Source organism: Otolemur garnettii, unplaced genomic scaffold (genome assembly GCF_000181295.1).
Source record: "Otolemur garnettii isolate 467f Iridium unplaced genomic scaffold, OtoGar3 scaffold00037, whole genome shotgun sequence".
NCBI lineage: Eukaryota > Metazoa > Chordata > Mammalia > Primates > Galagidae > Otolemur > Otolemur garnettii.
In genome coordinates, this window is record NW_003852432.1 from 10,680,892 (window position 1) to 10,693,792 (window position 12,901).

Here is a 12,901-nt window from a genome sequence, read left to right on the forward strand (position 1 = left end):
AGGGGACACATGTTTGTCAGTGGGTTTGGCAGAAGGCAGAGGAAGGGGATCAAGGGGAAAGGTTAATCTTATTTGGCATTAGATACCATTCTGTCCCCATCCCAAGTAGAGCATTCCTTGCAGAGTAAGAACTTCGGTAGGCAAACACTCTAAAAAAGAATGACGAGTACCTGAAAGGAATTGGAGGCACCAATTCCTCCAGTTGACTTTTTCAGCCCTGCAGGCCGCGTCTGGCACACCAGGTTCGCGCCTCTGGGGCAGGAGGTTGAGGGAAGAGACCCGGCGGGAGCCAGGGAGGTGCTCCTCCCGCAGCTACGCGCCGCCGCAGAAGCCCAAGTCCTCGCACGTCGCTTCTTCCCGCTCGACCCTTCCCGCGCAGCACTGCGCATTGCCCCAGTGCGCAGGCGCGGGCCTGCGCCGCAGAAGGGCGGCGCCGGGCAAGCATGGCGGCGGGCGCGCTACGCGGCCTGGCAGTGGCTGGCGGAGGCGAGAGTAGCGAGAGCGAGGATGACGGCTGGGAGATAGGCTATCTCGACCGGGCATCTCAGGTAGCAGAGGAGGCCTTGCCTTCACCCCATCTAGTATTAGCCTTCCCCGGCCCTCGAAGGCAAAGCCTAGCCTTTTGCGAAACCTTTTACCTCCTCGTATGTTTCTCTTTTCTTAGTAGGAATACAGACGTTTGGACTTAAAATCAAAGAATTTTCCTCGTGTCCCCTAGTTGTGGTTTCTATCAGATCGGCTTCTTTAGGTTGTAGCTCTTCGCTTTGGTTTGGACCCCTCATTTCCCATTTCCTTTTAAAGATAATTTTAGACATGAATTCTTCACAAACTTCATGTATTGGCCACAACCACCCCATCCCCCCACCCCGCAAAAAAGAAAAGCCTACATACTTGTAACCAAACATTGTTTCCTGATGCAGTGGAAATGGAAAGATGCATAACAAGATTTAAAAGAAAAACTTTCTGCTTTTTTAGAAATTAAAAGGTCCGTTACCTATTGAAGAAAAGAATGAAACTTTTAAGAAAGCATTAACCACAGGAGATATTTCGTTGGTCCAGGAACTCCTAGATTCTGGTGAGTGAGGAAGGAACTGAACTGTGTTCATTTTATTTGCTTTTTAATGGGAAAATGGTGCATGTTAATATATCAGTTGTCCTACTTTTATTTCTACGTTGATTGACTTGTCAGCTTTACTTTCTTTCTCTGTCCTTATATTTGGAATACCACACTATCTTCAGCCCATTCAAGACACCTACTTGGACTAATCCTACTCCACCTTGATCAATTTTACCTTACAATTACTTGGCTGTAATATATTTATCAAGAATTGTTTCTAGTCCTGTACATGTTCTTTCCCTCTGCTGTTTTTTGTTCTGTTTTGGTAGAATGAGGTCTGAGCAAAGAATCAGGGTGGCTATCTGGATATTTGTTCCAGCTTTATTGCATACTAGTATGGTTTCTTGGGATAGTCTTTTAAACTTCCAGAACATCAATTTCTTTATATAAAGCAGCTTTTCTCAACCCGTGGATCACGATACACAGGAACTGTATTAAAGGGTCACGGCATTAGGAAGGTTAACAACCACAGATGTAAAGGATCATAATTCTTCCCTGGACTCCATGATTTTTTTTTCTGTTGATTAAATTTTTTTCAATTACCTATGCATACAAATATAAATTGTTGATTATAACAGTTATCCAAAAGAGGAACAGGAATTTACTGTCTAGTTGGAGATACAAAACATTCACATACAAAGTAGTTAGATGAGATTGTATGTGGCAAAATGTTTTTCTTATATGCTATAGACAGTGGTTTAGTGGAATGTAAACCATTTTAGAAACAACATATCTTGGTTTGGTTACTAACTGAGGCACTTGAGGACTCTGTAATCTTGGCTAAATTACCTAACCTTTCTAAGCTTTAATTTATTCCTTTTAAAATGAGGATGTATTATATCAGAGGGTGGTTGGGGACATTAAAATACATAAATAAAGGACTTGGAACATATAGGCATTTATGTGAATGGTAGCTGTTATTGTAACAAATGAGAATGATCTGTATGATTTTGTGAACAGACAATGGAACTTGAGTTTGTAATTGAAGAATGATAACAAATAAAATTTGAGTAAGGGGAAAGAGGCCTGCATACCTAATATTAATATATGTTTAGTGTACATAGTATTGTATGGGGTGGAATGGGGAAAATCTGTTGCAGAAAAGAGAATCTGCATTGGGAGTGAAGGGGTTAGGAATAGTGAAGGTGATGAAGGCTCTTGGATTAGGATTAATCTGAAGGATTAGGACTTGATTTGATTGATAGGCAAATGTGGATTTTTTAGTCTCTTGGACAAAGCCTACTGTTAATTAAGTATTTAGTCAACCATTTGAAATTGTTTTTAATTACAAAAATTTTATAAGATCGTCTTAAAAAGCCAACAATATAGGTATAGTAGGTATAAGTAGAAAGATACCATTGTCACTACCCACGCCCCTATTACTGCTGAGGTCTTACTTTCACAGGTAACTCCTGTTTTATGGTATTCCTTTCCAGAAGTCATTATTTATCACTTTTTAAATGTATTTTTAATTTTTTACCTTTCAAAGTCATTCTTGCTGTTGAAACATATTTCTGCTCCAATTGAAAACTTTAATTAAACTCCAAGATGTCTTCAGTGTTGGTTTTCTGCCATGTACTAAAATTTTTAGTTCTCTTTAAATTATTAAATATTTCAGATATTCAGAGAGGTATGGAAACTTCTTATCCCCTATCCCAGAGGTTAGCACTTTTCTATGTATATTGTTTATCATTCCTATGAATATCTTTATACTTTTGCTATATAAGCATAAGTCCCTAAACAGTATAGTGTTATTTCATATACCTTTGAGTTGTATAAATAAACTGTATCAATTTTTTTTCAGGGTTTTTTTTTTTTTTTTTTTGGCTGGGCTGGGGTTTGACCCCGCCACCTCTGGTATATGGGGCTGGCGCCCTACTCCTTTGAGCCATAGGCACCGCCCAAAATTTACCTTTTTTTTGCACTGGAACATAATAGATGTTTAACAATTTGTTTTAAATATTAAAGGTGATGATTTGTAAGAATTTTTATACTAAAATACCACATTTTTTTTTCCTTTCTTTTGAGACGGAGCCTCAAGCTATCCCCCTGGGTAGAGTGCCATGGCATCACGCTCACAGCAACCTCCAACTCCTAGGCCCAAGCCAGTCTCCTGCCTCCGCCTCCCAAGCAGCTGGGACCACAGGCGCCAGCCACAGCACCCGGCCATTCTTTGGTTGCAGCCATCATTGTTGTTTGGTGGGCCCGGGCTGGGGATTCGAACCCGCCACCCTAGGTGTATGTGGCTGGTGCCCCAGCCGCCCGAACCACAAGCACCGAGCCAAAATACCACATTTTTTTCTCTTTTTCTTTATATCATTTCCATTCTACATTTGCTGTCACAGTGTGAGCAGTATTGTCAGTAGAAGAACAGTGACCTCTGTGTTTTGGCTCACACCTATAACCCCAGCACTTTGGGAGGCAAGAAGGATCATTTGAGACCAGGAGTTCAAGACCAGTCTGGGCAACAGTGAGACTCTATCTCTAAGAAAAATTAGCTGGGCATGGCATGTGCGTGTGGTCCCAGCTACTTGAGAGGCTGAGGCAGGTAGTTCCCTTGAGTCCAGGAGTTTGAGGTAGCAGTGAGCTGTGATGCTGCCACTGCCTTCTAGCCCAGGCAGCAGAGCTAGAATCTTTATAGAAAAGTGGAATGATTTTGATTCCTAGATCACAAAGTATAGTCTATATTTTAATAGGGCTTTCATAATCTAACCCTAACTTATATTTTCAGCTTGATGTTTTGTTAGTCACCCATGAGTAAATTTAGTGTTGGGAAGAAAATTAAGGGTACATTAGGCATACATATGATATGTGTATGTAAATATCATAAAGATATTGTCCAGGGATAATGTTCTAATTTAAAAGATATTTTACATCTGTTTAAAACCTTTTCCAACTCCCCTGGAGAGAAAAAGGTAGCATGTAAAAACTTGTTATAATATACACATTTTATATATTATTATAGGCATTGGTCAGATCAGGTCTTTTGGAACATAGTGCCTCTGGTGAAACTGATGTTAGCAAGTTTTATTAAAGTCTTTATATAACTATTTTGTATTTTTCTGAAGCTATTGCAAAAAAAATCCTTTATAAAGTACATGGCTTATGTTACTATACACAGTGCATTAAGCATCTGAAGGTGACAGTGATTTCTTTTGGTGATGGTATGGCTTTTAAAAGCTTGTTTTAATATTGGCAGGCATCAGTGTCGACTCCAGTTTTCGGTACGGATGGACTCCCCTTATGTACGCTGCTAGTGTTGCCAATGTAGAGCTCGTTCGGGTCCTTTTGGACAGAGGTGCTAATGCAAGCTTTGATAAGGGTAAGATGTCTGAGATAATCGATGGTGCTTATTGTGAGTCTTTGATTTCTAAATAGCTATTACACAAGTAAGAAAAAGTAACATACTTATATTGAAAAACTCTCTTTCCAAAAAGATAGATTTCAGTTCTTTATAACTGATTCTTTATATACTTTCATAAAGGATATTGGTTATTTTTAAAGGAAAAATATATTAAAATATATTAAAAGAAACATCAAAAAGCTTATAATGTTTCAGAAAATTAATTTAAAATCAATCTGGAATTTTATACTCATTTAAAGTTGTTTCAAGATAGTTTGTCAAATTTGTATCTTTCTGTCTTTGTTTCTAAATAATTTCCCTTCAGTAATGCTTTGAATGCTTTTAAAGAACATATGAGAATATCTAGTTTAATTATTATATGAAATTACAAGTCACTTATTTTTAACATATTTTCAGTAGGCAATTGAATTTCATAATTCAAGTGTAGGTTTCATTTCAGAATTAATTTTCACATAAATTTTGTATCTACATTAGGTATATATAAAACCATTTCTATTGTTTTTCTACTTACATATTTTACATAAGTTTCTGTCTTATCAACAGTTTCATGTTTAGTCTCCTATACTTTGTTTTTCTTTTGATTATAACATTTTTAAAATCACTCAATGAAAGCTATACTTAGGATTAAGATTTTTAAAAGTATATGAATATTCTGCTCAAAAAATTGATTAAAATTTTTTCTACTTCTCCCACCTTATAATCAGAGAGATTCTTAGGGTTATAAAATACTCTATATTTTTTTCACATATATTATTTTATGTGTCCCCAAATAGCCCCATTAGTAAAGAGGGAAGACCCCTTCATATCTATAAATTAGGTCTAATGAGATAGGAAGACACCACTGGAGTCAGTTTCTCCATGAGAGAACTGGGACTAGAATCTTTAAGCTCTGCCTTATTGAGCCACTGATGTAAACCATGGCTGTGGTGACCTATTTTGAATTCCTGAGTTTTAATTGAGAAGTATTTCTGTTTGTTTTTAATCCACTCTGATCTTGATTGACATTGTAAGAGCCAAGGGAAAAAGAGTTTTGGAAAATAGTTGAGTTTGAAGAGATCAAACGGAAAAGGACTAAAAAGAAATCAATGAATATGGCAGTGAGAGCAGTTTCAGTAGGGTAGTTTATAAGCCACATTTCTAGAGTTGTCAAGTGGGTGAGAAGTAAAAAAGTGAAACCAGAGAATATGAATCATTGTTTTACAGTTATGAGCTCAGCAAGGCTATTTTAATCAACCAAAAACTGTTCAAATTTAGACCATGAGACTACAGAGTCCATGTGCTAACAATTCTCATAAAGAAAAGGAAATAGAGTAAGGAAGCTAATAAGTGAATTATATATAATATATGATATTATATATAATATAATTATAATTATTATAATACGATTATTATAATATATGTTTATATAATTTTGAAAGTAAAGAGATTCTTCTCTGATCTCTTGTTTTTGTAAAGGAAGACAAAGTTATCCGCTAAGAGAGAGATTTGGGAAGAGGCTGAGGCTGTAGAATTGTAGAGTACAATAAATATTTAGAATGTTTTGAATGGTAAAAAAATCAGATACACTTCTTGATGCATGGATTTTTTTCTTTTCTGATTACTACAGATAAGCAGACTATTTTGATAACTGCGTGTTCTGCTCGTGGCTCAGAGGAACAGATCTTAAAGTGTGTAGAGCTATTACTTTCAAGAAATGCTGATCCAAATGTTGCTTGTAGGTAAGAGCCTTTATATTCAGAAACATTGAAGATACTTTTGATTATCAGCCTATTAAAAATCATGAACAATGCCATGTTATTTGGTCAAATACTGAATGAAAATAGGTCATAAGGTCATGGTTCCAATTACATAATTCAAAGGAAGACTATCATGAATATAGTTTTCAACTTTTAAGTTTTAGATGAATGTCATTAGAATTTGAAAGGAGACAATAAACTATCATTTCCTATGAATTATACACTCAAATGAATATGATAGAGCTATGATAGTAAGGCGTCTTTGCTAAATAATCTCTCTGTATAACATTTAACAACTAAACAATGTTATAAAAATCCTAAGAAATATATTGAAATATTTACATTTTCCGAAGTATTCACCAACTCACTAGGTAATGATATATAATATAAGAGTGCTTAGATACATAGAAGCAAAAAGTAAATATATCATGCTTCTGTTGAAATCTCAGTAGTAATAAAAATGAATCAGAGTGTTAAAATGTCTATCACACTGGTTTCCTTCTTGTCTACCTCCATTTTCCTATTAAATCTCTCTCTGTCCTTTATTTGGTCTTCAAAATGAAGAGAAGAGGAATAGCCCGTCCAACAGAAATATGTATAATATGAATAGAATATTATTTATAAAGAATTATTCAAAATTCATTAATTCAAATAAAAATGATCTAGAACCTGTTATATAGAAATAATTATGCTTGGCTCTAGAAATTTTTTCCTAATTCAATTTATCTTTTTTTCTTTTTTATTGTTGAGGATTCATTGAGGGTATAAGAAACCAGGTTACACTAATTGCATTTGTTAGGTAAAGTCCCTCTTATAATTATGTCTTGCCCTCAAAAGGTGTGTCACACACCATGATCCCCACCCCCCTCCCTCCTTCTCTCTCTCTGCTCTTCCTTCTCCCACCCCGTGCCATCTTCCCTCTCTCTGATCTTCCTTTCCCCTGCCCTCTCTCTCCTTTTCTCTCTGTGCTCTCTACTTCCCCCACCCCTCACCATGTACCAGGTCAGTAATTGTCCTCATATGAGAATTGAGTACATAGGATTCATGCTCCTCCATTCTTGTGATGCTTTACTAAGAATAATGTGTTCCACTTCCATCTAGTTACAAAGGATGTAAAGTCTCCATCTTTTTTAATGGTTAAGTAGTATTCCATGGTATACATATACCATAGCTTGTTAATCCATTCCTGGGTTGGTGGGCATTTAGGCTGTTTCCACATTTTGGCGATTAAATTGAGCTGTGATAAATAGTCTAGTGCAAGTGTCCTTATGATAAAAGGATTTTTTTTCTTCTGGGTAGATGCCCACTAAAGGGAATGCAGGATCATATAGGAGGTCTAGCTTGAGTTCTTTAAGGGTTCTCCATACTTCCTTCCAAAAAAGCTGTATTAGTTTGTAGTCCCACCAGCAGTGTGAAAGTGTTCCTTTCTCTCCACATCCACGCCAGCATCTGCAGTTTTGAGATTTTGTGATGTGGGCCATTTTCACTGGGGTTAAATGATATCTCAGGGTGGTTTTGATTTGCATTTCTCTAATAATTAGGGATGATGAGCATTTTTTCATATGTTTGCTGCCCATTCGTCTATCTTCTTTAGAGATAGTTGTATTCATCTCTCTTGCCCATTGACACATGGATTGTTGGCTTTCTTCATGTGGATTAATTTGAGTTCTTTATACTAGCTATCAAGCTTTGGTCTGATTCAAAACATGTAAATATCCTTTCCCATTGTGTAGGTTGTCTATTTGCTTTGGTTGTTGTCTCTTTAACTGTACAGAAGCTTTTCAGTTTTATTAAGTCCCATTTGTTTATTTTTGTTGTTGTTGCAATTGTCACAGAAGTCTTCTTCATAAAGTCTTTCCCCAGGCCCCTATCATCAAGTGTTTTTACTATGCTTTCTTTGAGGATTTTTATCATTTCATGTCTTGAATTTAGGTCTTTTATCCATCTTGAATCAATTTTTGTAAGTGGAGAAAGGTGCAGGTCTAGTTTCAGTCTTTTACATGTGGATATCCAGTTCTCCCAGCACCAGTTATTGACTATGGAGTCTTTCCCCAGTGTATGTTCTTGTTTGGTTTATCGAAGATTACCAAGTAATGTAAGATGTTAGTTTCATTTCATGGCTTTCTGTTCGATTCCAAATGTCTGTGTCTCTATTTTTGTGCCAGTACTATGCCGTCTTGACCACTGTGGATTTGTAGTACAGCCTAAAGTTTGATAGGCTGATGCACTGGGCTTTGTTTTTATTACTAAGAACAGCCTTAGCTAGACGGTTTTTTTCTGGTTCCATACAAAACAAAGAATTATTTTTTCCAAGTCTTGAAAGTATGATGTTGGTATTTTAATAGGGATGATATTCAATCAGTAGATTACTTTGGGAAGTATAGACATTTTAACAATGTTGATTCTTCCCTGCCATGAGTCTGGTATGTCCTTTCATTTGTTAATATTCTCTGCTATTTCTTTTCTTCAGGTCTCATAATTTCCTTTTAGACGTCCTTCACCTCTTTTATTAGGTATTTTCCTAGGAATTTTATTTTCTTTGAAAGCTATGGTGAAGGGAGGTGTGTCTTAATTAGCCTCTCATCTTGGTTGTTATTGGCGTATACAAAGGCTATTGACTTGTGGACATTGATTTTATATCCTGAGACATTACTGTATTTTTTGATGATGTCCAGGAGTCTTGTGGTTGAGTCTTTGAGCTTCTCTGGGTATAAGCTCATATTGTCAACAAAGAAGGAGAGTTTGACCTGCTCTGCTCCCATTTGGATGCCCTTTATTTCCTTCTCTTGCCTAATTGTATTGGCTAGAACTTCCAGAACTATGTTGAAAAGTAGTGCTGATAGAGGACAACCTTGTCTGGTTCCAGTTCTAAGTGGTAAAGCTTTGAGTTTTACTCTATTCAGTATATATTAACTGTGGGTTTGTCATAGATGGCTTCAATAAGTTTAAGAAATGTTCCACCTATGTTCCACCTATACTCTTCAGTATTCTAATTAGAAAAGGATGCTTGATTTTATCTAATGCTTTTTCTGCATCTCTTGAGAGGATCATATGGTCTTTGTTTTTGCTTCTGTTGATACAGTGAATAATGTTTACGGACTTGCATAGTAGGTTAAACCAGCCTTGCGTCCCTAGGCTAAAACCTACTTGATTATGAGGTATGACTTTTTTGATGATAAGCTGTAATCTTTTGGCTAGAATTTTGTTGCATCCATATTCATTAGTGAAATTGGTCTGAAGTTTCCTTTTTAGTTGGGTCTTTTCCTGGTTTTGGTATTAGTGTGATGTTTGCTTTGTAGAATGTGTTGGGGAAGATTCCTTCCTCCTCAATTTTTTGGAATAATTTCTGCAGTATGGGAATAAGCTCTTCTTTGAAGGTTTGATAGATTTCTGGTGTGAAGCCATCCAGACCAGGGTATTTTTTTTGTGGGAGATTTTTTTTTTTATTGTTTCTTTGATCTCTGTGCTTGAAATTGGTCTGTTCAGGAGATCTATTTTTTCTTGGCTAAGTCTACAGAGAGGGTGTAATTCCAAATATTGATCCATTTCCTTCACGTTGTCAAATTTCTGGGCATAGAAATTTTTTTGTAGTATTCAGAGATAATCTCTTGATCTCTGTGGCATCTGTTGTTATTTCCCCTTTACCATTTCTGATTGAGGTTACTAGAGATTTTACTTTTCTGTTTCTAGTTAGTCTGGCCAAAGGTTTATCTCTTTTATTTTTTCAAAAAAAAACAACTCCTTGTTTCATTAATTTTCTGAATGATTGTTTTGTTTTCAGTTTTATTAATCTCTGATTTAATTTTGAATATTTCTTTTCTTCTGCTGGATTTAGGCTTAGACTGTTCTTCTTTTTCAAATCCATAAGATGGCTTATGAATTTGTTGATGTGCTCTCTTTCTGTTTTTCAGATGTAGACATCTAAAGTGATAAATTTTCCTCTCAGGACTGCATTTGCAGTATCCCACAGGTTTTGATAGCTTGTGTCTTCATTGTTGTTATGCTTAAGGAAGTTAATTATTTCCTCTTTTATTTCTTCCTGCACCCAACTCACATTCAGCATAAGGTAATTTCCATGCCTTTGTGTGGGGTTGGAGTTGAGTTCCACCTTTAGTTCCAAGAAGATACAAGGTAAAATTTCAATTCTTTTGATTCTGTTGAGGTTTGTTTTGTGTCCTAAGATATGATCAATTTTGGAGAATGTTCCACGGGACAATGAGTATAATGTATATTCTTTAGCTTTGGGATGGAGTGCTCTATATGTGTCTATCAAGCACAGTTGTTTTAGGGTCTAATGTAAGTCCCTTATATCTTTGTTCTATTTCTGTTTAGAGCAGTGGATCTCAACCTTCCGAATGTAACCCTTTAATACAGTTCCTGTGAGTTGCGACCCACAGGCTGAGAACCGCTGGTTTAGAGGCTCTGTCCAGCTATATAAGAGGACTGTTATAGTCCCCTGTTATTATAGTGTTATAGCATATCATATTGCTCAGACTAATTAAGGTCTGTTTCTAGAATCTGGGAGCATTTAAGTTGGGTGCATAAATATTTAGAATTGAAATGTCTTCTTGCTGTAGTTTTTCCTTGACCAATATGAAATGTACATCTTTGTCTTTTTTGACTTTAGTTGCTTTAAATCCACTTGTACCTGAAAATAAGATTGCAACCCCTCTTTTCTTCTGAATTCTGTTTGCCTGAAAAATTAGCTTCCAACCCTTAACTCTGAGTTTTAATTTGTCTTTTGAGGCTAGGTGTGTTTCCTGCAGACAGCAAATGGATGGCTTGTTTTTTAATCCAGTCAGCCAATCTATGACTCTTTAGTGGGGAATTCAAGTCATTAACATTTACTGAGATAATTGATAAGTGTGGTAGCATTCTATTCATTTTATTATGTGAAAGTCCATTGCTTAGTTTTATCTTTTGCATCATGTGGAAGCTAGGGTTTGTCCTTTAATTTCTGGGTGCTTACTTTGCTGATGGTCCATTGTGATGGTCAGTGTGTAGAACAGGTTGAAATATTACCTGTAGAGCTGGTCTTATTCTGGCAAATTTCCTCAATGTTTGCATATCAGTAAAAGATTTGATTTCTCCATCAATTTTAAAGCTTAGCTTAGCAGGATATGGAATTCTGGGCTGAAAATTGTTTTGTTTAAGTAGATTAAAGGTAGATGACCATTGTCTTCTGGATTGAAAACTTTCATTAGAGAAGTCTGTAGTCACCCTGATGGATTTGCCCCTTTAGATCAATTGGTACTTATTCCTGGCTGCTTGAAAAATCTTTTCTTTTGTCTTGACTTAGGACAGGTTCATCACAATGTATTTTGGAGAAGCTTTATTAGAGTTGAGGTGACTGGGGGTCCAATATCCCTCTGAAAGGCCTGTGTCAGAATCTTTGGTGATATTTGGGAAATTTTCATTTATAATATTCTCTAGTATGGCTTTTATTCCTCTGGGGCATTCTTCTTTCCCTTCTGAAATATCTATAACTCATAAATTTGAACACTTCATGAAGTCCCATAATTCTGTCAGTGAACGTTCTGCTTTCTCTGTCTTTTTTTCTGCCTCTTTAACTATCTGAGTTATCTCAAGGGCTTTGTCCTCTACCTCTGAGATTCTTTCTTCTGACTGGTCTGATCTGTTGTTGATACTTTCTGTTGCATCTTTAAGCTCCCTAATTGACGACTTTAATTCCTCAGTTCTGCCATATCCTTTCTATATTCTTAACATTGTTCATCTCTTATTTGATTCTGTTTTTGGATTTCCTTTTGGTTATTTTCCACTTTCTCAGAAATTTCCTTCATTGTTTTCATCATCTGTATTTTAAATTCTCCTTCTGTCATTTCTAACATTTCTTTATAGGTGGAATCCTCTGCAGTAGCTACCGCATGGTCCCTTAGGGAGGTTGCTCTGGACCAGTTTTTCATGTTGCCAGGATTTTTCTGATGATTCTTCCTCATGAGTGTTTTCTTTCATGTGTTTCCTCGCCCTAATTTTCCTTTCACTTCCTCTTGCTCTTTAAGTTACTGTGCCTCTGGCCTAAGGTTTTGATGACTCCTTTTGGTACAGGACTAAAAGAATGAGAGGATTGAAGAGTAGGAAGGAAAAAAAGATTTAAGAAAAGAAAAAAGAGAAAGGAGAGGGGTTGAGTAAAAGGGAATATTGACAAAAAGAAGAGTAACACAGAAAGAGGGAGACAGGAGTAATAAAGGTGTACATTAGGGTACTTTGACCCACACCTTAAAAACTCCCAACCTCTGGGGGTGCTGGGTTGGGTTGTTCCCTTGAGGTCAGCAGGTCTTTGCCAGCCTGAGTAGACACAGTACCCCATTTCCACCAAGTAGAGAGGAAAGACAAAAATACTATAAATTAAACCAAAACAAACAAACAGAAAACCTTCCACAATAAAATTGGGGGAGAAACCAAATAACAGGGGCAGAAACACTAGCAAAAAATGAAGTTCTTCTTATTAAAGAAGATAATAATGGAAAATTATATTTAAACTAGAAAGATGAAGAAAGGAGATTAAAAAGAAAAATCTAGGGGGGAAATGTTGAAATTAAAAAAAAATAGTATATGTATCTTGCTGAATAGTGTCTGGGCAACAGATGGTCTTCTGGGGTATGAGATGCTAATCTCAATGTTGATACATCTGTATGAGATGGGAGACTAAAGGTTGCTGCTGTC

General features: G+C 36.4%; 1 protein-coding gene across 2 annotated transcripts in view; it reads left to right on the top strand.

The window, feature by feature from the left end:
• Positions 1-436: 436 nt before the first annotated feature.
• ASZ1 (ankyrin repeat, SAM and basic leucine zipper domain containing 1) overlaps positions 437-12,901 on the top strand; it is a 53,585-nt gene continuing 41,120 nt past the window's right edge. Inside the window, exons 1-4 of one of the 2 annotated variants that reach the window (XM_012805141.1) lie at positions 437-548; positions 976-1,075; positions 4,317-4,439; positions 6,088-6,199. Coding sequence is in view for 1 of the 2 variants with exons in the window: in XM_003789792.2 (XP_003789840.1) it covers positions 444-548; positions 976-1,075; positions 4,317-4,439; positions 6,088-6,199 (440 nt within the window). In the remaining variant the exon portion in view is untranslated. The remainder of the gene's footprint in view (positions 549-975; positions 1,076-4,316; positions 4,440-6,087; positions 6,200-12,901) is intronic. The other variant, XM_003789792.2, reaches the window with a different exon arrangement.